The following is a 26,917-nucleotide window of genomic DNA, read 5'->3' on the forward strand; positions in this document are numbered from 1 at the left end:
GCGAGTTTCTGCTTTTTGAATTCATGGTCAACCAAGGTTATTATGTAATGCTTGTTCCAGTTATTTTTTTTAAAAAGTATTCTGTACAAGTCTCAACAAGTTAAATGGGTAATAGTTGAATGCATATTGTGTTATTAACATACCACAGTCAAGGACAAACTTCCTCGTGAAAATTTTCATTTTTGTACTGAGTTACAATGCACATAGGTGCACTGCTTTTAGCACATCAAGGAATGTAGTGGCCCGAGTAGTCAGTTTGACAACATCATCCTTCAGATAAACAACAAAATTATTTAACCTGACTCTAAAAATAATAGACAAAAAGAAGTCTGGACTAATGACAGCTAGAGATGAAGTCAGGCTAAAAGTTTATAGTTAGATTTCTCTTCGATCGATTTATTTAGTCCAAATTTTATAGTTAGATTTCTCTTCGATCGATTTATTTAGTCCAAATTTAAGTAACTGTGAAGCTATTATACAGAGTCATTTGCTAAACCAAAGCCTCCACAATGGTATGGACATTGGTCTTGGCAGACCTGTCTGTTCCAAGCCTTATAACCTCCCAGAAATTCTGGACTTTGGCTCCATTACAGAGCTGTTGCCAGATAGTTACATTAAAGATGATATGAAGTATTAAGATGCTACACTGACGCATGGCATTTCTGTATCAAAGGCTACACTTATATAAGCAAGCTACACAGGGCTAAGGCATGGATTCTCAGCACTGGCCTGCACACATTGATACCCTTAACCTTCTTGCTTCCAGGTACAGATCTGGTTGACACAAACCCACCTCTCTTCTACACAATGTCTAGGTATAGCTCAAGAAATAGCACAGGCAAAGGACATTCCCCAAAACCAGCTTAAATGAGGCCATCCTGTTTCGGAAAGTAAAAGTGCTTAGGTATGGATTTGAATGATGCTGTGCCAACTAACTTCTGTGCCAGAGAACAGTCTCCGGTCCATTTTATTTCCTACTATAGGAAGATACACCTTAGATAACAAACTCAGCCCCAGATAACAAACTCTAAAGAGAAAGACAACAGGCCTGATTGGGAAAAAAGAAAAAAAAAAATTTGAAAAAGCAGTTTTCTGTTGTAACAGCCCAAGGTAATAAATACCGATATTTGCATTTGGCTTAAGATTTGAATGACATGAGACATTCATCTTCCAAATGCACAAGCACACACTAGTCTGTACTGCTCGTTTCATTTAGAAGAGTAACACAGTAACAAATCTAGATTAACACAGATCAAATTATGCACTGATAGAAGTACCTCTAGCTTTCTCTGTTAGAACATTCATCAGCAAAAAGTCAAATTAGCTTCATACCATCATGAACTAAATTCAGTTTTCCAACTTACCATTACAATTCGTATATTCCATACTCATTTCCTTTATGGAGCTGATTCCTTACATACACTGTCTTTTATGGTTTTATAATCAAGAACACTGTGGCAATAGCGAGTATTGTCAAGTAATGAACCAAACTAAGAATGTAGGCATTCTAAACTAAATGTTGGCATTTATTTGTCAAGATTTGTGGTCTTGGTTTCCATTTTGATGCTTTAGATGGTTTCACTGCCTTCAAATACCTAAACACCCTTCTAATTTAAGGGCAACTGAAAGAACAACAGTCCTACTTTAAAAAATACATCTGCCTATCAAGTATTTCTAAACAGTTTAATTGTCTCTGTTCTCTTTCTTTCATCTGACATTTAACTATTAATGCAGTGTAACACCCTGATAGCCCCAAAATGGCCAACTTTGCATATGAGTGCCATGACTCCATGTACTATGACAATAACACCCTGGAGAAAAACAAAACAAAAGCAGCAGTAACTGAGTCCACTAATGTACCTGGCCTTCACTATGCACAGAGAAGTTTGACAGCTTACTAACAGTTTCTGTTGAACAGAAATCACTATTTTTGCTTAGCTGATTGTTTCAGCTTTGTTTCTTCATGGATTCCTCTTCTAATTAAGTTAGTTATGCACCTGCATCAATAACTGCACATGGGAGCAGGATATTTTTGTTAACAGTCACTATCAAAAAATAATAAATAAAAAAATGCAGAAAAGACAGTAGCAAAATTAAGTGCAGTTTGAATACAACTTTTATAAACCCTTGAAAGTAAAGCAAGTACATAAACCTATATCGGAAATAGTTCTTGAAGCAGGTATCATGGGAAAAGTTGTTTTGCCAAACTTGAAAACAGTGACTCTCTTCACCCATGTACTTTTGAAACAACATATTCTACAGTAAATTAACATGCATCATCTGAAGTATTTAGTCTTATAAACAGCCCCTCAAGAGTACTGTCTTTCATCCTTAGCCACATGGGGCATTTGCCATATATTCAGGTTTCTGAAAACACAAAATTAAGTAAATTATATATGGAACACCTACCATTGTCACTGTCTCCTTCAGATGGGATACTGTAGCTAAAGTTGTCCCATGTTTGTGCCTGTGTAAGTGTGTTGAAGGAGATAGGAGGAAGACTGAGGGATGGGTCTGCTGGAGGGGAGTGACAGCCGGTCCAACCATAGTTGTATAAGGACCGGAAGGGGGATAAAAGGGGGCAGCAGCATTTCATATATGGCATTAGGATTGTATGGTAATGACAAAGATGTAATTAAAAGGTGATTAATATAAAATGTGTAATTTTTGAGAAAAGAATGAAAGATGGTGCAGAATAAAAAGAACGGAAAGTTATATGTTAGTACTTGCAAATCATACATTATATGCGCAGTTAAGGCTATTAAGCTTAGCAAGATCATTGTAACCATAGCACTTCACACAACTTGCTTACAACTAAGTTTTAAGAAAAAGTACCCATAGATTTTACATTATAGCCTGACAAAAACTTTGACTCTGTGAATTAGAAGGTAAATATATCAGCTGTGAAGTTTCAGCAATGAAAAGTTCAGCGAATAAGAATTTTGGTATTTTTTGTAACTATGTAATAAGAACACTTCCTCCCCCAATGACAAAGAAAATTTACACGTCCATAGGAAAATATTACATTACAACTTCCTAGCTAATTTTGGTAAGTAGCAACTACATTATCCCTTGGATTTTCATTCTGTTGAAACATGTTCTGTAATTACATGTACTACAGATGTTTCTCTTTTCTTTTTAATTCACTTAATAGTACATGCAGCACTACTTTTCTTTCTTGTTGACTTCCCCAGCAATAAGTCCAAACTTACAACAGGCCCATCACCCTAGGAAAATTCTGGTCCTCCGCAACTTTTACAGACTTTCAAGAGACAAGAACAGACATACAATACCTCCAAGAGGTGATCCTGAGCTTGCAGCACAAGCCTTGGCAAACCTCCACTGTTCTAGCAAACGCAAATTCAGTCATGATCTAACTGGGCTCCCTAAAGCATGCACAAAATTCCACACTTCCACAGAAGCTGCAACAGAGTCTGGAGACTATTCACCTGTAAAAGCACGTCACGCCTATAGTTCATGATCACCCATCAACTCATCATGGAGCTAAACTTGGACAGCAATACCGTCCCTATTCTCCATCCATTCTGCCTTCTCTCCTTCAACTAGTCATGACAACACCTCTTATTTGTTCCTCAAATCCTTCAGTGGACATTTTTATTCCTTCCCCACCACAACTACTCTGCATTTCTGTCTCCTGTCTTGATTGCGGCATGGATTTCCATGCAAGCTTTCCTCAAACCTCTATTCTACACTACAGTGTTTCAGAACTGGACACTGACATCCATAAAACACCTCCTCCCTGCTGATCTTCAGCACGTCACCCATCCTTTCAAAGATTCCCACTGGTTTCCTATTTTCTGACACAAAATTTAAATCTCTCCTTCTCTGCCCTTCACAACGATCTCACTCCTTAATGAACTCTTCCTGTATCTGATCACAATGTTCCTTACCACTTCTGCCACAAAATTTATGAACGCACTCATTTCTTGGTTTCCTACATACATTTCCATGTTTTATCTACTGACTCCCACACACAAGCAATATTCATGCTTCTCAAACTAAACTGGAGATTATAAACTACCTCTACTCTAAATGTTAAACCATAACCGTAAAGCAATTTAAAATTACTGTGTAGATCAATAAGCAGGTAAAATCATTTAATATTAGAAGAAAGTCCAAGGTAAAGTTCCAGTAAGCACGGAGAGTCCCTATTTTATACCACTGCAAATTAATAATCATAAGGAACTTAATCACATAGAATTTCTCCTTCCCACAATTCTGGAATATGTATTAACATGATGATAATTCAGATAATGTTGTATAAAACATCATCTTAAACTTCTCTTCACACTCAACTGTTCAAGAGCTCGCTCTCTTTAGCCATGCCTTTTTCAAGAGCCAGTTTACTGCTTCTGGCTATTGGGACACCAGATCAGCTGAACCTGAGTCAGCACAACTTAAACTCTGAACAGTTAACACTGGCTAACAGAATACAGATTTATGGCAAATGCTAAACAGTCTTTAATTATGCTGGCAATTAGGATTCTCATTATTTTCCAAAGTACACAGATAATTAAGAAAGCACATGGAAGGAATAAATATCCAGAGATTAGAAAAAAAAGTAACTAGCACTCCAAAGAGGGAAAAATACTGTCAAGTTCTAATGATCATTGTGTGCTCCAACAAACTTGAAAGACAGTAAGGCAAGCATGTCCAGAGGTACTAGCATTGTGCTTCACATCCTCTACAAGTTACCAAAAATGAAGACACTGGATTCACAAGTAAGATTATGCTAAGTAAACAGTTGCAGGGGAACAACTTTTCACTTCACAATACAAACTGCTTTGTGATTTTGAATTTTGCCAGTGCTTCTTTTAGCCTCTGAAGGTACAATCTTTTGTTTGTCTGTGTTGCTGTCATCTTGTTCAGCAGAAACTATGAAACACAGTGACCTCAAAATGGCACGGAACAAAAGCAAAAAATATTCTTGAGTACTGCAGGAGATATTAATAGATGTTCAGGCTTCAGAGTCCGGCGTATTAAAGATACCGTGGCACTAACTTTGCAAAACTCAGTTTCAACAATTAGCACCACTTTAAACATTTTAATCAATTCATGAATCAAGCAGAAAAGGTTGAAATTTATTAACTATTTTGAGTGATTCCTTTTCAGAGAGCAAAAGCACTTCCCAAGAACCCACTTACGGTTCTAAGAAAACTTGTAATTATTGGTTCTTTTCAACAGTAATTTTTTAAGGTTTTCAAAATTGATGTGAATTTGAGAAGCCCATACTCTTTGAAAGTATTTAAAATACAGGAGGAAATATTCTTAAAAAGTTAAAAAATCCTCTCTCTTTTGACCTTCTATGAAAACCTTGACCCATTCTTTTCAAGGGTCAGATAAGTCAAAACACATTCATTACCTTTCAAAACATTTTCTTTGAGTACCATGTCAGCCATCAGATATGAATTTTCCCAATGTTTTGCCTAGTTTTAAAATGAAAGAATAAAAAGACCTTCAGTCCTGAACACATATTAGTATGTATTAACACAGTATGTACTAAACACAGAAGTTTAGCCACTGTGGTTTATCCTCTGGAAGCACTTCCATTTGTGTGTGCACTTCAAAAAACTGGAATCCTTACCAGAAGTCCAGAACAGTTTACTTGCACCTTTACAAGAGATAGAAATCATTATGAAATTATGGGAGGTGGGGTGGGGGGAAATAAAATAAAAAGCAACATTCATTTTAAACAGATGAAAATAAACACAGTGAAAATAAACTCTCAAATTTCAGAAGGGGTTGCATATATTTTCATTTAAAATTTGCTACTATTTTTTCCATAGAGCATGATGTACACATTTTAGTTAGAACACTATTTTCTTTTAATCTTGCACTCAGATTTAAAAGATTTGTCGAAGTAAGTAACTAAAATGTAAGCTCTAATGAAGTTAAATAGCTAAAACTAATTTCCAGTAAGTTTTAAGGTTTTCCCTAAGAGCACAAAAAACTTAAATAAAGCTATTAAAATAAACTACAAACTGAGCTGAAAAACTTTCATTGGATCACATGGAAAAGCATGCAGGATTCACAAACATGCCAGTATTTTCAGTCATGTACTACTACTATCTGTAAATTACTCTCATGTGTCAGCAAAATAAATTTTAATACTACTTTTAGAGTAATTCTAGGGTAGGAGCAGGAGAGGAAACAATATACAGCTTCGCTACTCCTTTGCAAAGTTGCACTTGTTACATTGTGCTACATAGCTAATATACTGTCTTTTCATCTGAAGTTGGACCTAAAATTTTACTTTTGCCAAATTCCCTTGTCTTACCACGGTATAAATTTAAGGTAGCATGACTGAAACTGGATGTGATGAGGTGAAAGATGCAGTAATGGCTCTAGTTTGGTGACTGTAGCATATGATACAGAAAGGAAAATAAATTCAGATTATCAAGTTTCCTGCAACCCACAGCTGTGACCAAAATACACTATAGTATTGGCATACTCAAAGTGATTCAAATATATGAATTTGAATTGGTACAGTGCAGAAATCAAGAGATTATAACCAACTGAGTTTGGTATTCAGTGAGGCTATACACAGCTGCAATATAGTCAGGGGAAGAACCGTAGGAGTTGCACACATCTGGTCTTCCGTCTTGCAACTTGGAGGATTTGTTGCAAAGGACTGGAACCATTGCAATCCAGTCTTCCTAGAAATCATCTAAAAAAAGACTCACTAGGCTATTCTGCCCTGACTTAGTACAGTCATTAAGTATAAGACATCCTGGTGCACTGGTATACCAAGATTGGGAAGCAGGCGTTAAACTGACACTTGACCAATAAATCAGGATTTACATTCTCTCCCATAACACTGCTTCCAGTCCCCAGCAGCAGCTTTCACTGGCAGCTCAGCAGAACATAGGCTACATTTTGTGAAAGCAGCAACACGGCATGGGTCTGTTTGCCTTCACATGTCTTTCTCTTAACAGTATTATCGCAATGTTGTCACTGGACTGTGCAGTATTACTCAACGTTGGCTTTTTTTTCCAGATCCTGAAAGGACTCATTTGCTTATCATTTAGCCCATACTTTAAAATATAGGGAAATAACAACATCTCTAAAGCATCAGGAACATACAAGAACAGAGTCAGTTTAACAGTTCAACAAACTAAGAAATGCAACTGAATAGATCTGTCAAACTGTATGATAACTACAGAAGAAATTTAAAATATCCTCTTCATGAAACAAAGTTGGTTCAATACCATTTTCTTTGCTTTTCAAAACTTTAACAAAAGAACAAAAAACAAAACACCAAATCTATGGGCACAATTTCTTAAACCTTCAAATGTGAAACTGCTGCTATTATTGCCAAGATATTTTGTTATGGAAACTACAGGCTTGCAGTGGTTTACCAGCATTTGATTAAAAGCATTTGTGGTGAATGTGAGAAACCAGAATTAGTCTCAGGATGCTGAAACATACTGAATAACCTACAGTTATTCTTTAGAGGTGATGTGAGATGACTTAACAATATTGACTACCTCAGCATGGAGAAGATAGAAACTGAATTTAATCCTGTAGCTAATCCTGTTTTTAAAGGAAGTTGTTATCCAAGCCTCCAAATACACCAATAGGGTGTTTTTGTTAGTTTGGTTTTGTTTGTGTGGGTTTTTTTTCTGTTTGGTTTTTGTTTGTGGGGCTTTTTTTGTTTGGGTTTTTTTTGTTTGTTTGTTTTGTGTTTTTTTTAATAAATAAACAGCTGCTTGTTAAAAGATTGATGGTTATGCAGATTTAGTGCATTGCAAATTTATTAAACTCAGCTGCTGGATGAAGTAAACATCTAATCTTCCTATAATGCTTGATCCTTACACAAGCATAAGTACTGAAAGACTAGTTGTAATGAGCAATGCACAAGCATTTTCCAAATAAGTCTAATTATTCACATATATTATTCAACAAAATCTAAACTGCATCACTACGTACCAATAAAGCAAAAATCCTATTTCAATTAGTATGTCAGCACAGATGATATATATGTATACACGTATAAAATATGTGTATTTATATACATACACACATTTTTTTAAACATACATACATATCATTTTATAAAATACCTAATTTATTAGTAAGGGATGAAAACTGATCCATATATAATGTGCCAAATACATACTTGTTACAAATTCAGCCTTGATTCAAACCTATAAACCTTAAAATGTTCTAATCTTCTTCTGTTGTACAGAAAATGTTTCATCACTGCCTTCTTAAGGGAAAAAAATACAGACATCTATTAACACAGATGTAAAAAAACAAAACAAAACAACAACAACAAAAGAAACAAAGTACACACAAATTGGTTAATTTTCCTTCCCACGTTACCTGATCGTGGCTTCAGGCCAAAAGGGATTGTGGCGTTTGCAGTAGGAGACATTGTTGGACTTTTATCCTTGTTCTGTGTAATTCAAGAACATAAATCTAAGTAAAAGTAACATCCAGAATGTCTCAGCATAACTGACTATATAAAAATGCAAAAGTTAACAATACTGCACACTATGACTATTCCACCATAATCTGATCACAATATAGCCTCAAACCTATGATAATCTCCCTTTTTTATTGTGTCCTATTCCTTTGCTGGAAAACATGAGTTTCTGACCAAAGACTGCAAGATATTCTCCCTATCTATAAATAAGCTCAATTATTTCTCAGTGTTCTTCCATGTAATTGCTTGGTTCCACCAAACATACATTTTTGTGGCACAGTACATTTAGAAAAATAAAGCAAAAACATGTTTTTTTCCTTAGATATGTTTCTTTCACAGAATTAACTACCATTCTGCATAGTATTTTCCATGTAACACTGAATTTCTGCCTAAAAAGCAGAAAAGAAGTTAAGCACACACCTCAGAGCAGGATCACCCTTGACTCTGAACTAGGCTAACAGTTGCAGCAGGAAGAATGGAATAGTAGCATACATGAGAAGGTCAGGTATAATCATCATACCACCAATGGTAACTTTATAGAAAAAGTCCTATAACCAAACTCCATAATGGGAATCCTATTTAAAAAGGGAGCCAGGAACTATAGGAGTCCCATCGCCAAGACTGGTGGAAGGTGGCTGGGTGCTCATGAATTTGCAGGATGCTCATACAGAGTGCAATGTAGAGGGAGAAGCTCTACTTCTGCACAGAAAACACGAAGTGAAAAAAAAAAAATCTCCATAAGGATCTCCCTACAATTTCCCTTTTTGACCTTCTGCTGAGATTCATAATGTGAAAGTGATAGGACGACAAAATCAGACTCCTCTCTGAAAACTAATCAAGGACATGACACAACTGTGCAAAAAGAAATTGCATCGAAGTCAATAGAAACTCTTCTGGAACAAGGAACAGTCAAAAAAAAAATGTGGCAGAACGAACCAAACGTAAAAGAATTAAATGTTTTCTACTATACTACATAACTCAGAAATAAGCTTATCAGAAAGTATATTTTTATACCCTAGTAAATCCCAAAGATGACAAGAATAAACCACAAAACAAACAATGGCCAAATAAACAACACAGCCATTACTGATGAGCTCAGTCATATTTTCTGTGATATTCAATTATATGTTTCATTTAAGTGTATGAAACATTCATATAAAACATGTAAGAGACAAACAAATGGCACCAGTCTCTTACCTCATTGTGAGAGGCTTGCCCACTTGTATTCCAAACAATTAGATCATTCTGTGTGTTTGGAAAGGGGGGGAAAAAAAAAAAAAAAAAAAGAAAGGAAAAAAGACCGTTTCAGCAACTATATTAATGATACACCACAACAGGATATTTTACTCATGACACTCAGATACACATTAATACTTAATTCTTTTTTTCACTGAAACAATTAATTTTCATGAATAATAAATGCTTTTATTGCTAGTTGAACATCTAAAAAAATCCTGTAGAAATTATTCACACAGATTTGTCATTAATTTTTTAGTTTCAATCCTAAGTGATTATAACTGCATTTATAAGATTTTAATGTTTGTTGGTTCAAATGCAGTATCGAATTTTCTTTCATAGATTTTTGTAATTAAACTATCACCAAGAGTTTAATATGCAAATATAGATTTTTTTAATACAGATTTAGAGAGAAGTATTCCGTAAGCAATTCTTTTTATAATAGCAATATAACATACCTTTTGTTACCACTTCTGCTATAGTTAAATTGGAAACATGTAAATCACGTTAATAAATATGAAATACAATCATTAATTCTGCATCAATCATAACTCAGAAGAAACACAGCTGGCATAAGTAAAACCAAATTACAATTCAATTCAAAATAATTTCCCTAGGGCCATTTTTTTTTTTTTTAAAAAAAATCGATAAGAAATGGGAACAAAAATAAAAGACAGCACTTCGAACACTTGGTCCCAACAGTCACAGAGCCTTCCAAAAGTTAGGAGGGTGGGAAGGAAGATTACACACCCATTTTGCTTCATGACCTTTCTTGGCTACTTTTCAAGCTTACAGTGAAAAGTGTACTTACAAGGGCTTACGGTACTACACAGAATCTAGCATGATTAAAACCTCCTTCTTGCAAGGTGTGTTTCCACTTTATAGAAGGTGCCTAGTGCTTTCACCTGCACAGTAATACAGCTCAGATCAGGCCCTCTACAAGTGTTTAGGAAGATTTATTTCTTCTTTTTAAAAGGTTCTTAACAGTGAATCAGCAGTGTCCCTGTTAAACAGTTCAGCAAAATACAGAGACCACACACATTTTGATACTGAATTAGCCTTATCTGTTAATCTCAGCGATGTAGTAAGAACTGTTCCAAATAAAGTGTGGTAACCCCAACGAACAACAATATAACAAAAGAGATGAACCAACTCAATTTTTTTGAATTTGACATTTTAAAGAAAAAACAAAGACAAAATTAAGACCAAAGTCACAAGCATTTCATAAGAATATTTGACAGTAATGATGATTATACATAAGAATATTTGAAAAGCATCAAGAAAAACCAGATTCAGTCTACATCTGGATAAGACAGACCACGTTAAAGTACTACCAATATAGACAGAACACTATGTAATTTTGTTCTCAGAATCTTCTTGCAAGAGCAGTCACCAAAAACTCTATATAAACAAGTTCTGAAGTAATAACTTATGCACCAAATATTTAAATTAGATTCTTTGTTTCTGGATCACTGCAATGTACACAAAACTTAAAATATTTTTGAAACTTTAAAACTATCACCTCCACCTATATACAGTCTGTTTGTAATATTAAACACGCTAAAAATACTGCCATTAACAAAAACTTAGCAGCTTATATAACTACAAGAGTAACTGAGGTGAGGGCAAGAGGAATCAGGTGTTTCATTTTATTGAAGATCTAACTTTGAGATGACTTATTTTTGTCAGAGGAACACAACCACTGCAACTACTATAGTTTTGAGTGGAAGAAAACTTATTAATTTCATTATATCAGTTTTTACTGAGAGATAGGTGGTCTTAATCAACTTCCCATTTACAGCCAAACTTTGAGATTCATGCTAAGGCAAACAAAAAACCCCAATGGGCCTAAACCCATTATTATATCCACACACAGATTGACAGAACACAATGATCCGTTCCAAACGTTTCCACATTTATTGCATCTGTACACCTCCATACCTGACTCAATGACCATTTTTCACCCTGTTCACAAGTTCTCATTTCAGGCTTTGCTTTCTCCATAATCAACTCCCTCCTCCTCTGAAATTCTAGTTCCTCTTCAGCATTTTCTCTCTGTAAGATAAATAACTCTTTAGACTGTGCATCACTGGAAACAGAACTGTATCTTTTTTTGCATAACATTACCTCAGAAATATTTTTTACAAATAATGTGATGAAAAGCAAACAAAGAAGTAAGTAGATACTATATACTTGCAGCGCCAGTGCTAACAGATAGATAATGTAAATTTAAACAAAGTACTTCATAAAAAATACCCAGTTCACCAGTCAGGATGTAGTTCAAATAATAACCAGCATATATCACACTGTAAAATTCCAAATCATATTTTATATACTCTCTGTAACCATACTGATAGTGCTCTGGGAAAACACTTTCTTAGTTTACAAAATATTTTGGGTTATCCTTAATGAATGTACTGTTTTTCTACACCAGAACAGAGAGATAAGGGGGTGGGATTGTAGACGAGTGTGCATAGCTGAGCTATGAACTGGCATACATGGAAGTTGCACACAGAGGGGAAAAAAAACTAAGATGAAAAAGTAACTGATAAACCCAGAAAAGTTTTACGCATACACATATAAAAAAATAAAAACAACTCCATAAAAATGTTAAAGACAAATTAGTTTTGTCCTCCAGTCTATTAAATTTTTCCCTTGCCTACTTGGTAGATTAATAATTTATGAAATAGCTGGCTCATTTCCCGTCTTTCCCCCCCACATATTTTGTAATAGTACACTCATTAACGTACCTGACCAAGGGAAGACATCTCCATCTGCATTTGACCGCTATGTATAAAGATAAACAAATGCAAATATGTAATTCATTGGGTAGAAACTTGAATGATGAATCTAACAAATGCACTATTTTTTTCTATAAAAGGCAGATAAACACACTTTACTGTAGCCTCCTGAAATTCTAAAGCTGTTGCTGGTTCCATGGGATACAGATTCACACCACTGCTCTGAAATATCCATGCTTAATCTGCAAGGTTTGAAATAAAAACATTGCACTGGGGTATAGCTTTGGAAACCATTCTGTTCAGTAGTGAATTTCAAACAAATGGATATATAAAATACTTTTATAGTCGTGGTTTTAACCTGATCAGTGTTCTCTCTTAACAACTTTTTGAAACCCCTCCTGATGCTTCACTGTCAGCAGTTCAGTCAAAGCAATGTTAATGCTTTCATCTGCAACGGCTTGTATCAAAACAAGAGGACGTGTTTACTACCAACAACCACGACATTATCTAGAAGACTGCAGATTTCTATATCCAATCTCTAGCATCCTGTGTTCAAATAGAAGCCACAGCCCTGGTTAGATATTAAAATTTAATTTACAGTGGATGAAAACAAAGCAATGCAACAATAAATTCACAACAGACAATGATCTGAAAGCAAGCAGTCAATAGAGGAAAGGGTATATAGGAATCTGAAGCAAACATCTGAAAAAAATGAAAAAGGTTGATTCTGAAATCTTTTTCCTTTCCAGAACTGAAATGCTGCTTATGTGCACATAGAGTATGCAGATTTGAAACTCTGCAGAACACTAGGACAACAGTAACTGGACAAACATTTTACAAGTTTAATAGTCATATCCGTTAGTGAAAATAGCTCCAATTGATACGCTCTACACTGAACTCTAGTCAGTGCATGTCAGGTGTGTCAACATCACCTACTGTTTCAGCCCCTACCGTGGTTTCTCTAACTCCTAAATGGCCTTCAGTGTGAGATAAGAATAACTCTGGCTATTTCAACTAAGTTATCCTGACTAGGTGATTGGAGTTATACTGACACACAAAGGAAATCTCTTCAGGGAAAGGTAACATTTTTGACATGCTCTAGGTTTAAGTTAAAAGCACGTGAAAGCTTTTGTGCATCTTAAATTAAGGAGCAATGGAACCATTTAAATTCCTTCGTGGATAAAGACACAAAAACTATTCAGTATGAAAAACAAAATTTTCCTCACACTGCTTTATATAACGCAAGTATATAACAAACTGCCATGTAATCCAGTAGTTATAAAAGAAATTATGATGAACCCATGGCCCAGAGGATTGAAAGTCTACAGCATCATTTGGTAAGTACTAGGCACTCAGGTGTACCTTGCTGTGTAAGTCTGGATGTTAGTATACAGGAGACGTACATTGAAAAGCCTATATAGTCCTCAGTAAATTAAAAAGGTTAGAAAAAGAAAGTGCAGCCACAAACACCCCCCCCCCAACACTATGTAAAAAAATAGCAGAAAAATACAGACATGCATAACATGATTAGTCATTTTTAAAAGCCCCTTTGAAATTTACTATAGTGCTACTAATGAAAGCACATCTGAATACGCATGGAGAAACAGATTATCTTTCTGTATTTTATTGCCCTTTTTAATTTAGTAATAAAACTAAAAATGTAGGAAATATTGGGCCAATATTTGACAAAAAAACAAAATGAAAAAATTTATAAGGCTAACAACTGAAATTTTTTAATGTCACTTTTTTCCAAACCAGACTTTTTCCTTTTTTAATTGCAACACTTCTCCCACAAAGTAATAAGCCTCATGTGAGGTGCAGAAGCAATGGTATACTATCTCACAGAAACCACAGGAACCAAAAAGCCTTCCAAATTTGTATGATGTTTTATTAAGCAAAAATACTTGTGATTCAAGTATTTAGTATGTGATTCAAGAATTCCAGTATTCTTTATGTCATTCAAATTAAAATCAAATAATTGTCTCTCTAGAAATATGAACAGGAGTGAATTTCTGTCCTAAAAAGTACAAAGGTTTGCTAGGTGAAAAAGCAGTTATCAAAATAAAAAAAGTAGTATCAAAATAAGCATTTAAACTAAAGAACAGTGTAGTTGCAAGAACAAACAGCTACAGTGAACTGGCCAAGGGAGGAAGGAGAAACAAGGATATTTAAGGCTAGAAGTGACAAGGAGGCTCCTAGTCTTCAGAGAAATGAAGCTGTAAACCAGCTACCTCATAGAAATAACTAAGAAAAATGAGTTACATAGTTTGAAATGAACTTAATCAATTTCTGAAGGAGATCACACAAAGAAAAGCAATAGCAAGCATGTGGACAAAACCACCTACACCACTCTTGTCAGTGCTTTTCAGTAGTACAAGCATTTATTTTCTTTTAAATTCTTATTCCTTTGTTTATTTACAGATCCAGAGTCATTCCACCTGACTTAGCTACTTAAAACAGACAGATAAATTACAAAACCTTGCCTTCTGAAGTAAGAGGTAATCTAAATAACTTTCTCTAGCTGCCTCTTCCTCTTTCTCCTTTTGATTTCAGAGGGAGGCTACAGAAAGTCCACCACTAATTCAGGCACCTCCTTTATGTGCTCCATTCAGTTGGGATGAAACTGGGCCAGAAGACTTTTTCCATTCCCACAAAATACACCAGGGATGAATAAGTAGAGTTTATAGTCCTTAGAAGACATTTGACAATCCTAGACAATACTTCAGCAAATGACAGTAGTGTACATGAGATAAATGGTTAAGGAGTGTCTCCACCTCTAAATTTAGGTTTCTTTTATACCAGAAATCCTTCTTAATTTACTGGGAATCTTGTCTAGATAGAGAGAGAATGTAAGTTTGCTTCTTAACTATCTAAGCATCTCCTGAAAAACATCAGTATGCTAACAAAGCACTTCATAACTCCAGAGAACTTTCAATTATCAGTTGAAAAAGAGCTCTAAAGTCATTCACAAAAATTCTAAATATATTACATTAACACATCAGCTATTGTAAGCATACCTGTTGGGATCTTGTAATAAATCTACTGCTTCTCTTAGTTGTTCTATCATTGCTATATCAATAGTTTGTTCTTCTGATAAATTTATTCTGTAACAGAAAACAAAAGCATTCAAAGACAGACGTACAACAGCAATTAAGGATAGTCTAAATTTCAATTTATGAGCTGTATCTTCCAACTGGCAGGCAAACACTCTAGAGCAGAAAAAACAGCTTCTGTGCACACTAGTATGTGCTGAATTTATGGAAAAAGTTTCTTCTGAAAAAATTCTCCAGCATTTGTCCTTAACAAAGCCCCGAAACCTAATGCATACATGATCAAATATGATGAACTAAAACTTTTAACATTCAATTAAACACACTGATTTCTAAAACTGAAAATTTATTTACCCATACTTGATTCTTATTAACTGCACTCATCACATATGTTGCTTTAACGTAAGTACTAAATACAATTCTTTTAATGGACCAGCATGTTTTCTTTTGCTTTTCAACATTTGTAATTATTTTGGGGTTTACAAACACCATTTCCTATTATAGTTCTGCCAATAAGGCTCTTTCAGAAAGTACTACTTCTTCCTTTCCTTCAGATTTTGTTTTTAAATCATATAAGACTCCACTGTTCAGAGTGACAACTTCACAGTACCCTGTCATGTTAAATCCCCTTTTCTTATGCACTCACCTCAGCAACTGATGTTCACTTATTTTGCTCTTGAATCAATGTCTATGAATTAATGATTGCTTCAGGGTTAAAATTGTGACAAAAGAAGAAAAAAGACTGAAGGATTTTTTTCCAATTAAATGAAATTTTAAAAAATACACATTGAATTTAGATCAAGTTTTGATAAAATCCTTTTTTACCAATGCCATTAACAGACTAAATATCAAAATACCTAATTAAAAAGCTTGCATTCTACACAGGTAAAAAATATTACAGCATTATTGGTGTATTATACAAATCAATTAGTTGCAATAAAACATCCACTCTGTTTGGCAACAATGTGTAAAACATTGAGCGCACACAAAGTGCAAGGCTGTGCTTCTGTGCGCCTCCAAGTCTACAAAATTATTAACTGATAAGGAAATGCCAGTTCTCGTCAATCTAATTAAAAGACACAGCTAATTACTTATAGATACATAAAAAATACTTACATTTCGTCTGTTTGCCATTGTGTGTCCTCTTCTATTCTCAGTAATTCATCACACTCTGCTGCTCTGCTCTGTAAGCAGACAAAATGATATTGAGAACTGAACTTTGCAATTAAGTCGGCAGATAAATTTTGCTTTCAGACTCAGCACTGACCTAATTTATGTAACAGTTTAGGGTGGCTAGTTGAAGCAATCTAAGACTTCTGCTCCACTTCTCACTCTACTCCCTTTTAAGATACTGATTACAAGATCTTCTGTTCACTGTTCAGATTTTATTGAGGTCAACAGCCCTTACCCTCCTTTAACAGCAAAAAGAAAGTCAGGCAGCATGAGAATTCTTGATTCTACGTCCCAGATTTCATTTGTGCCTTTCTGGTGCATGCAAATAATGCTCCAATTAAGCACGACCCTAACTCTTGTCTTACTTTCTCTCCTAATCACAGCCAGATTTGTTTTCAGAGTAAGGAAATTCCAAATATGCAAAAAGTAGCAATTATGTACTTCATCCAGAATTATTAACAGGATTCCTACTTGATAATTTTAAAAGCCACGAATAAAATTTTTTTAAAACAAATCATAACAAAAACCATGTGCCGGAATTCATATCAGTCAACTAGTTATTTTGAGTTCAATGTAGGCATAAAATAGAGCTCCCACTGTCCTACCTATGACTACGAAGTGCTACTTATTGGAAAACTTGACTGTCTTTTATGCTTCCATTTGGTGCTTTGCAATTTTCTTTTCTCTTTCACCTCAGATAGGCAGGAACACTGAAGTAGTTCAGCTACCAGTACAGACCGAAGCTCTCTGAATGGATGTGCATTTGTACTAGTAGAGAATGAACAGCCGAAAACAGAGAGGCTTATCCTCTTTTGTGTCATGTGTTTTGCACATCAGTCGCATCACCCCGTACCAATAAATGCTATCCAACTCTGCCAGATGTGTCACTGAAGAATGTACCAGCTTCTCTAACATTCCCCAAAGATGGCCCATTTCCCAGTGTCAATTCCCAGTAGAATGAATAAAGTAATTATTTTTTCTTTTTCTTCGCCTTACAGGAATGAAGTACATGATTTTTCCCATAAGAAGGGCACATATCATAAGGTAACAAAAATGTAGCACTTATTCTAGATGGTGATCCTCAGTCTCTGGGCATAATTATAAAGCTAAGATAAACAAAGCCACACAAATTAGGACTAAGATTTGAAAAATTACAAAATCCTCCAAGCCTAAGCTCCTCTTTTACACTGCAAGTTGTACAGATTTTACGTATGGTTTGGTTAACCAAAATTTTAATTTTAGAAGACCCCCACTGTCCCCAAAGGCATTCTAGTACATGACTAGATATAAAACAAAGAACACAACAGACTCAAATTCACACAAGAAGGAAAATGCCCCAAGTTCAAAAATCCTCAGAATAAAATGGATGTACTACCTGTTTGAGTCACCAATTGCTGATCTCAACTGCCATAATATTAAGAAGATATCAAAATCAAAAGAAATTAAACTGCTTACTCTGGCAATATTCTTATACTGAAATTCAGTATAGTAACCTATATTTTACTGAACCAGTGTCTGCAACACATTATTTAGGTAATATTTTCTTATTATGATAGAGGACATTCCCAAGGGAATAGTCTTCAAACGGTACACTACTGAAAATCAAGATGATGAAGTGAGAAGAACAAGGAAAGGAAATACAAAGTATATACATAACAGAATGTATGGTCAGCTTCAGATTTGTGTACCTTTTGTGAGGGGAGGATGAAAGTGTTCTATCCCCTTTTATCTAGTTCATTGACCTCAAATGTGTGCACTTGCTGAAAATTTGTATGCAGGAAACCTACAATCATTTATTAACATTTTAACTATCTAAAAAAAAACCTTCAATCTTTTTTTAGTATAAAAGTCACAAAAGAACAAGCCAATAAAAGATAGCCTGTATTGTCCTGAACATCCAGCAACTATAAATAATTCTTCCCTATAATGAATACTACTGAATTCACATTTGTATTTGTAAGTAACAAAGAATAATAAGCAACACATATTTACTATGTAAATTAAGTTTTCTGATAACTACATGTCTTCAGTAACTCCGAAAGGGAAAAATTTGTTGGGTTTTTCTTCCCCCCTTTGTTTTTAAATGCTGGTCCTCTGTGGTTGCCACCTCAGAGACTCTGCAACTAGCTGAAGAAGATCTGCAAGCGTTTTGTTGCTAGAAAAAACAAGTAGGTTGCTCAAATAAAAAGACCTTTTGCAGAACTAGAAGTCCGTTTCCAAGAAACTGAAAGGCCACATCCTTTCTCTTTCCACTATTACTTCCCAGTACATTTCTTCCTATAAGGGATGGAAGGTGGAAGTGATACAATGCCTCTTTGCATCCCTTAAGAATCTCCACAGAAGGAGAAAATTAGTCTGAAAATATCCATACTAGATAATCCCTTCTGGCCTATAAATCAAGAGGAGATAACATGTCCACAGGAATGCTACAAAATGCTAGTATTTCTCAAGTATCTTTGCATTACAAAGGATCTAGTAAAAGTATCAGCATACAAATTTTCACAGAAAAAAACCCCACTTGCTCAAAATTTCTCTAGAATCTTTGAAAAACTCCTCAGTCTACGTAACTACATTTAATTTATAAATTCATTAGGCAGTTCTTGCTATATAATAAAGCAAGTGAATTTCATGAGTTACCACACAACAGCAATCACTAATGATTCGTAGTACATTTCTAAGGATTCTATTGCAGCTTTCCAAGACACATAGCTCTAGACATATTCCACTAAACCTAATGCCACAAATAGAAAAAAGTGAGCAAATGACAAAACGAATGGTGAAAATACAACTTAAAACAGACAAAAAGGCACAACAGAACAATTTCTAATAGGTCATTCATTATGAAAAACAGTTCAAAAAGAAGGCACATTTGACTGTTCCCAAGAAGCTGCCATATGCCAGGAAGAGGCCCTGTGATTGCTAAGCAAGTACTCATTAACCATGACAGAAAGGCACGAGTCAAGCTTTCAAACGGATTAAGCAACTACCTATGATATGTGTAAGCAGCAATCCAGAGCACCAGTGTTCAGTAATGAACATCTTAAGGAAACATAAGTGTCACCCAGACCTTTACATACAAAAAAGACTGATGGGTATAATCTCAAAGTTTCTTATTGTGGATAACCTGTGTTTTCTTACATGCTCCGTTATACACACACACGTATATGTTTAGTTATACACACAAATACACACACAAATATTCAAATACACTTTCCTATCACCTATAGCATCTACAAAGTTTGTAACAGAGTCAGTGTCTACTCCCTAAATCCATCAAGAAAGGAAGTTGCCAAATCTTGTAAGAGGTAGGTTCCTAGAATAATAAATGACATTAAATCTAAAATAAAATCTGTCTTTATAGATCTCTCAATTTATACTATAATTTTAAAACATTTAAGGAAATGTATTTCAATATCGTAACATTATTTCATAGCTTTAGCCACCACAGCTAACACTGAAAGTCTTCTTGCATTTTACTAATGTAACAAATGTAAAAATTGCTCAATTCAAGACACAAAGCAAATAGTACAGAACATACCTGCCACTTTTTCTTAAAGCCTTAAACATAGTTAAAGGATAACTCTCAGATACACTAGAAAGAGAGATATGGGTAAATTGACCTCCTAGATTAATTATAATCACTTCAAACCCACCTGCTTATTTTTGCCTTCTGTATCTTTTATGACAATGAATATCAATTGAGCTCTCTTATTCATTAAAATGTCTGCAGTTTGTCATTCCTGTTTGCTCTATACTTATGAAAGTAGTGAAGATATTTCCTCTCCCTTAAAATTGTCACAAACTTGCCTTAATGTAACTCATAAATTCAGCAGTAAGAGTATCCGATTCGTCAAACTGGTTTCCTGTTTCTCTTGACTTATCATTGACAATCAAATGAGAAGATCCTTGATGGAATTCCACTAATAACAACAATAAAAAAAGAAAAGATATGACGAATGATTTCTGGTTCAGCTCAACATTTTTTACTCACCATAATTTAACTGTATTAAATTACAGAGATCCAAGTTTAAATTCAAAGCATGTTAAAAACTTCAAATAAGTTAAGACCTTTTCAATGTAATGAATGATGACAATTCATTTCAAAGTTGTAATAAATCAATACCCTGGGCCCATACAGTTGTAGATCAGAAACACCACAACAGGCATTGATGGAGTCAGTGTTGAACTACACCAAGTATGTCTTGCCACTACTGGTACAAGAACACAGCTGGACAGCTGCAGACCATCTTAAGACATTCAGATGTCTCAGCCAGTGACTTGCAGTTTAATGCAACTTCAGAGTTGTTATGCTAGAACAAACACTCAAACTCTTAGCAGAACTCAAACAAAATGATGCAGAGCTTTCAGAGCCTATGCCAATCTCTTGCTTACACATACTATTTCCAGGGGTATGAGGCAGTAATAACTCTCTGCTCTGTTTGAAGAGTCTGATCCTGTAACTTAACTGCTCCAGTTTGCTAAGAAACACTGTAGGATGTAATGCTCTTACCATCTCACTTCGTATTCTACTAAATTCTGATGATTTCATTTAATCTCATATGTCACACTGGGGAAAGGCTGATCTCCTATTTATGTGGTTTCCTTATGCAACTCACTGATTTCATCCTGCCATTTACCATTAGCATATGCAGACCTTGGAGAAACATTGTTTATCAGTATGTAGTTATAATTTAGAAAAATATAAGTTACTTTAATAAAATTTAGATAAAATTACACCCTCTCACAAAATCTGAAGAGATTTGCTTGTTTCCAGAGGTAACGCTGACCTTCATTAATCAAAGCTAAATATAGGCATTAAGTCCAACTACAGAAATGGACTCTGCTTTTGTACATTGCTAACTCAGAATCTGAGTTATTACACATTGATCTTACTGGTTGGGAAGCGTGGTTTAAGACTTTTCTTCCCTCAGAACCAAACCTTATTAATTCTTGAGACAAAGTGTAACAAGTTCACTGGAATTGACATGGAAAATTACTATAAGGACCTCAATTCAGTACAGTTAAAAAATGTTCCAAGTATCACACTTTTTTTTCTTTTTTACATGACCACATATGCATGCTCAAAGTCTTTTGGGGAGGTAGGCATTTATTACAAAAAAAATTAAAATGCACAGGATAGTGAAAATATCTGTTGTTCAACCAGAGTATCATCAAGAAAAATCAATTTATTAAGGCATTTATCCTGTGCAAAATTAAACACTGAAAATTCAAGAAAAAACAGGAGTAAATAAAACAGGTATCATATGAAGACGATGTTTGTAGACTCCTGAAAGACTGATGCTTGTTGGACTGTGATTTTTGCAAAATGAATTTAGTCTTATACATGGAATTATTGATAAAATTTCCCTGTATTTAACTTCCACTTTTTTTTTGTTTTACATTCCAACCTTTTCTGGAGTTAGCATGGTGACCTGAATCTTCCTTTACAACCTGATCTTCTTCCACGATGTCTGACATTGGAACATTAAAGCTGATAGTATCTTCATCAGATGGCTAAGAAGAAAGAAGAGAAACACCAGTTTCAGCTCAAACCAAGACTGATGAAAATGTACATATTAAGAGTGCTCACTAAAGAGTGGCAAACTAATATGAGAGAGGATATCAGAGCATTTAACATGACCAAATCCTGTTGTAGGAAGCTGTAGTCATGCTGAATATATCCTCACAGGAGGCTTGCCAAGCAGAACAATTAAGCTGTCCTCTTTTCCTATCTTCTTCACTGCACTAGACCTCTCCTTGCGGTGAGACCGCTGCACTGGGCTGCCCTCTGTGCTCTTTCCTGGGACAGCTGAAAATAGATGCTCCTCGTAGCCACCAAAGTCTGTAGAAAAACTGAGCCTCATACCACAGTCCTTTTTTCTTTCCCACCAAGACCCTTCTCCCCCGCTTTACCACGCAGCTTGTACAAGACTTGGCAGTGCTAGGTTAGCGGTTGGACTCGATGACCTTAAAGGTCTTTTCCAACCTAAATGATTCTATGAGTCTAAGATGAACTTTGTAGGCTGAGGTAACGTCTTTTATTAGATTAACTGGTAGAGCTGAAAAAAAAAAAAAGCATAAACTGTCAAGTATGCTCGCTTTTCTTCATTGACTTAAAACCTCATCCTTTTTTTTCCAGTTCTAGTAGTTGGCACACTGAAACACATTACTTTTATCTACAAGCTTATCCTGTCTATGACTTTACAGATAGTATCTACACAAAGAAGTGCTGACATGCCAGCCTTCACTTCTATCCCATGCCATTGGGGCTCTGCTGTTCTGCAGGACTGGCAGTGACCTCCTCACAGTGGGACCTGCTCACATTCTCTCCTGAGGTGTACCACAGCAAAAACATAGTTTGCAGAAGAGGCCAAGTTTTTATTCTTGCTCTCCTGAGATAGAGAGCTTACCACTACAACAGTCTCTCAGAGCTTTACAAATGCATTTCCCAACAAACCCGCTCATTTTTTAGATGATCTGTGTTTCTGTAACTCACTTCTCTGTGCGTACATATTCCATACGTGTATTCTGTAATTATAACTGCTATAATACATATATAGCAGTTTGTTCTATATCCTTTAAGAATATGTATTTTTAAGGAAATGGTATTTCCTTGTTTATCAGCTCAGCCCATTGTAACACAAGTTCTGCAACGGAATGGGAAATTATTACATACAAACAGTTACTCAATTCCACAGTTTCTAGCTTCTAGTAGAATTATGTCATTCTTACTACCTTTATATGTTCATATTCCATGTAGAAAACATTTTTTAAATCCTGATGCTAAGGTTTATGATAAGGGATTGAGCAAATCTGTTTTGCTCTTAAAAACTGTATCAAAGATACATGTGATTATTTCTATTTGCAAAGAATACCCTGGACTTAACACATTTTGTAAATGCAGACCACCACAAATGTTCTTCTTTATAAATAAACTGCATATTATTAACTCTATCAATTCACTGGCTGTATTCTTCTGCTTAAAGAGAAAAAATTTAAATGGGTGTTCAGGGACTTGATAAAGCCTTATCAAAATGATGAAGCTTTATGTTGAAGTGAACTAACATTGCAGTACTGTTCCTATTTGTCAATTTTTTAAACAAATTTTATTTTAAAATGAAACAAATTAGTATCTCAAACAGAAAATAAACAAACCACACTCCAAGTATTCTAGGTATCAAAGTCACTAGTTCTTTTAGACCTGAAACAATGACAATCCAACAGTTAAAAAACCCAGACATACACATTATAAATTCATTCAGACAACCAAGGTTACAGTGAAGTTCCTTCTCTTTCTTTCAGGCTGTATCTCATGTGATATTTAAGCACTAAATTTAGTTATTCTAGATCAAAGACTCATGTTTTGTTAATTTTGCAACTATCATTTGAAAATATTACAGTAAAATGTTCTTATATGCATTATTACAATTTCTGAACACTAAAACAGTCAAGATTTTTTTTCTCAGCAGATTTACACACACAGCTTTTAGAAAAATATTTTGCAGTGTTGGTGAAAAAAAAAAAAAAAAGCCAGGGGCCATTCAATTTGGAAACAGAAAATCATTCCTTTAACAGGCTATGTCTCACTTTCAGGGCCTACAGAATTCTGCAATTGATTTTCCAGGTGTTTCCTGCCAATATACTATGAAACAGAAACTATGCAAAGCAGCCTGTGATAATACAAAAGTATTACTCTTTCATAGGTGAAATACTATAATTTACTTCCTTCGTCCACAGTTTTGCTTTTATTCAGCTAGCAAGAGAAGACAATAGACGTATAAGAATCAAAACGATCTAACATTATTCCAACATTGAATTCAGATGATACATTTTGAAAGAATCTTCATATACATTCTTGCTGGTACTAATGCATCACTCTTATGGGCAATAAAGCTGGGACACCATCTATCTGGATCTAAACAAGTACCCTCTTGTTCTAATGAATTTTAACTAAGGAAAAAATAAGGCCAAAGGGAGGTGGAAAACGAATCAAAATGCTCCTAAAAGATGTTCCTAGAAGATGAGGTACATGAATACCTTTAAGGTAATACACCTTAAAGCAGAATTTGCCTTTGAGTTGCCGTGATCAATTTTACAGCAACGCTAGAAGATATCTTTCACTTGAAATGCCCAAGATGACTATAGCTCTGAAGAACTGACCTTGTAATGACTCTACCAACAAGCCAGACAGAAATACGTAAATTGTTCATTTCATCAAGTACTCCCTCGTATGTGTATGGACCCAACGCTAATTAGCAAGCTTTCTAAAAATATATACTAGTATTCAAACAGGAGATTCATTTAAGTTACCATTTTTAAGCTACACAAATGCAAAATGACACTGTAGTATTTTCTGTAGAAGAGCTGAAACTCAAGAGCCACTAGCCTTCAGACTAAACTGTAGTTTGTTCTTAAATGCCTGATGTATTTATAATAACCCTCAAAAAAAGTGTTTTAATGATCACTTTATGACTGAACATTTAATGTTTATCAAATGTTTGGTATGTAGATTTCTGATTCTAATTAACAACATACATGAATGTATTTGCAACATGCTAATATTCTTGCACAGTTCTCATGTGTAACACAGGTATTAAAGGTCACATAGAAGGAAAACTGTGTAGTGAATTTACTACCAAATACATTTGGGATTACTGATCTCACCATCTATTTTCTCTAATAGTAGAGCAGTAGTCAGGCGGGGATGGAATGAATAAATAGCTCTCATATAAAAAGCCTTTATGCTAATAAAAATACATTGGTTCACTGCTGGTTGTCTTTAAAACATTTTTTTGCAGCATTCCAATTGTTACATTTTGATTAAAGGAAAGTTGACCTATTTTCTAAAGGTGTTATTTATAGCTAAACAGGAAATTCTGGAATAATAGTTTCATTAACAAGCTAACTCAGCTTCAGGAAGTGTAAGAACGGCAAAACAGTTTGTAAGTGTCTCTGAATGGACTGCATGCTCTTACATCTAGAAGGAAATCATTAGAAGTCTGGCTAGAAATCACAATAATTCTGCTTCATTTCCATCTAGCAAAAAACTTGCCCAAATACTTGGAAATCCCTGTGTGGTTTTTTTTTTTGAGTGCTTTTGTATTTAAAAGATCACTCAGTGTGTATTTGTACTGAATTTGCACATTGGAAAATGAATTCAATTTTCAATTTGCTTTTTAGTAACTACAAATTCAGTAGCTAGCTTGATTCTTTATAGATTTGTTTCAAAAGCAACAGAATCACTTTTGCTCAAAGGAGGCGAGAAACACTGAAGAATCAGCGTAAAATTAGGTAGCAAGAAGCTCATTGTTTTATTGTGACCTGAATATTTTCCACTAGTTCAGATCACAAATCCCATTATTTGTGCATTTCAGAAAGATCATCACTGAATTAAATTGCAAATTATTTACTTATTTATCATTATTTATTCCGTTCCTCTCCAATTAGATTTAGTGCCCTGTTCAGCTGAGCAGTGCCTCAGAAAAAAGGCCTAGGAAAGTCAGCTCTAACTGCTTAGGACAACACTAGTCTCAGAAAGCCATCCTTTCTGTTTCTCAGTCAGAAAAAATTCTGAAGGCTTATTTCCAGCACTAACTGCCAAAGCATGTAAACGCATTAAGATCTGCAAAGTTTCTGAAGTTCCTACACAGCAGCAAACTGCCATAACCACACCACCACAGAACATACCGGGACTGGGCACACTGAACCCCTGTTAATTCCCAACAGGAAAGAGTCACCAGAGAAAAAACATGTGAGAAGCAGCCAGACCTGCAACCTGTTGGGACATTTACTTCATCGGAAACAGCAGGCGTGGATACTGGTTTCGTCCTCATTCTCTAGATTACGTAAACTGCCTGAAAACTGTAGTGAATTTTCACTATTGGTAGGTTGTTGACCATTTGTAAGGAAGTATCTCGCTGCCCTCTCCAGAAAGCATACAGAAAAAAAAAAAAAATCCCAGTCTTCTTTTACCTTTGTTTTAGTCATTTCTTAGCGAGAAATTCACGCCAAGGATGTGGTTGCACAGTTTTGATGGCTAAAAACATATTCACGTTGTTACCCAACTTAAAATATAGTCAAAATACGGCTGCTGGAAGGGGAGCTGGACACAGTATTCAGGTAACTTACCTCTGTTGCTGACAAACGTTTATCGCCATTATCACTACCAACACCTGAATCTGAGTCCTTTTTACTTGGGTAGATATCATCAATGCTAGATGTGAATAAAAAAAATAAAGAAAAATAAAAAGCTATTGCAGCATTTACCGT

At 35.0% G+C, this 26,917-nt stretch overlaps 1 protein-coding gene across 1 annotated transcript in view; it reads right to left on the reverse strand.

The window, feature by feature from the left end:
* LRCH1 (leucine-rich repeats and calponin homology (CH) domain containing 1) overlaps positions 1–26,917 on the reverse strand; it is a gene marked incomplete at its 5' end in the record, with an annotated part of 55,552 nt that overhangs the window by 14,815 nt on the left and 13,820 nt on the right. Inside the window, 12 exon segments of the mRNA XM_009706268.1 lie at positions 2,410–2,514; positions 8,346–8,418; positions 9,646–9,693; positions 10,156–10,157; positions 12,431–12,471; positions 12,580–12,645; positions 12,647–12,667; positions 15,443–15,529; positions 16,592–16,659; positions 20,456–20,568; positions 22,057–22,162; positions 26,777–26,861. Coding sequence (XP_009704570.1) covers positions 2,410–2,514; positions 8,346–8,418; positions 9,646–9,693; positions 10,156–10,157; positions 12,431–12,471; positions 12,580–12,645; positions 12,647–12,667; positions 15,443–15,529; positions 16,592–16,659; positions 20,456–20,568; positions 22,057–22,162; positions 26,777–26,861 — 815 coding nt within the window.

The sequence above is a fragment of the Cariama cristata genome, unplaced genomic scaffold (assembly GCF_000690535.1).
Source record: "Cariama cristata isolate BGI_N322 unplaced genomic scaffold, ASM69053v1 scaffold29568, whole genome shotgun sequence".
Taxonomy (NCBI): Eukaryota; Metazoa; Chordata; class Aves; order Cariamiformes; family Cariamidae; genus Cariama; species Cariama cristata.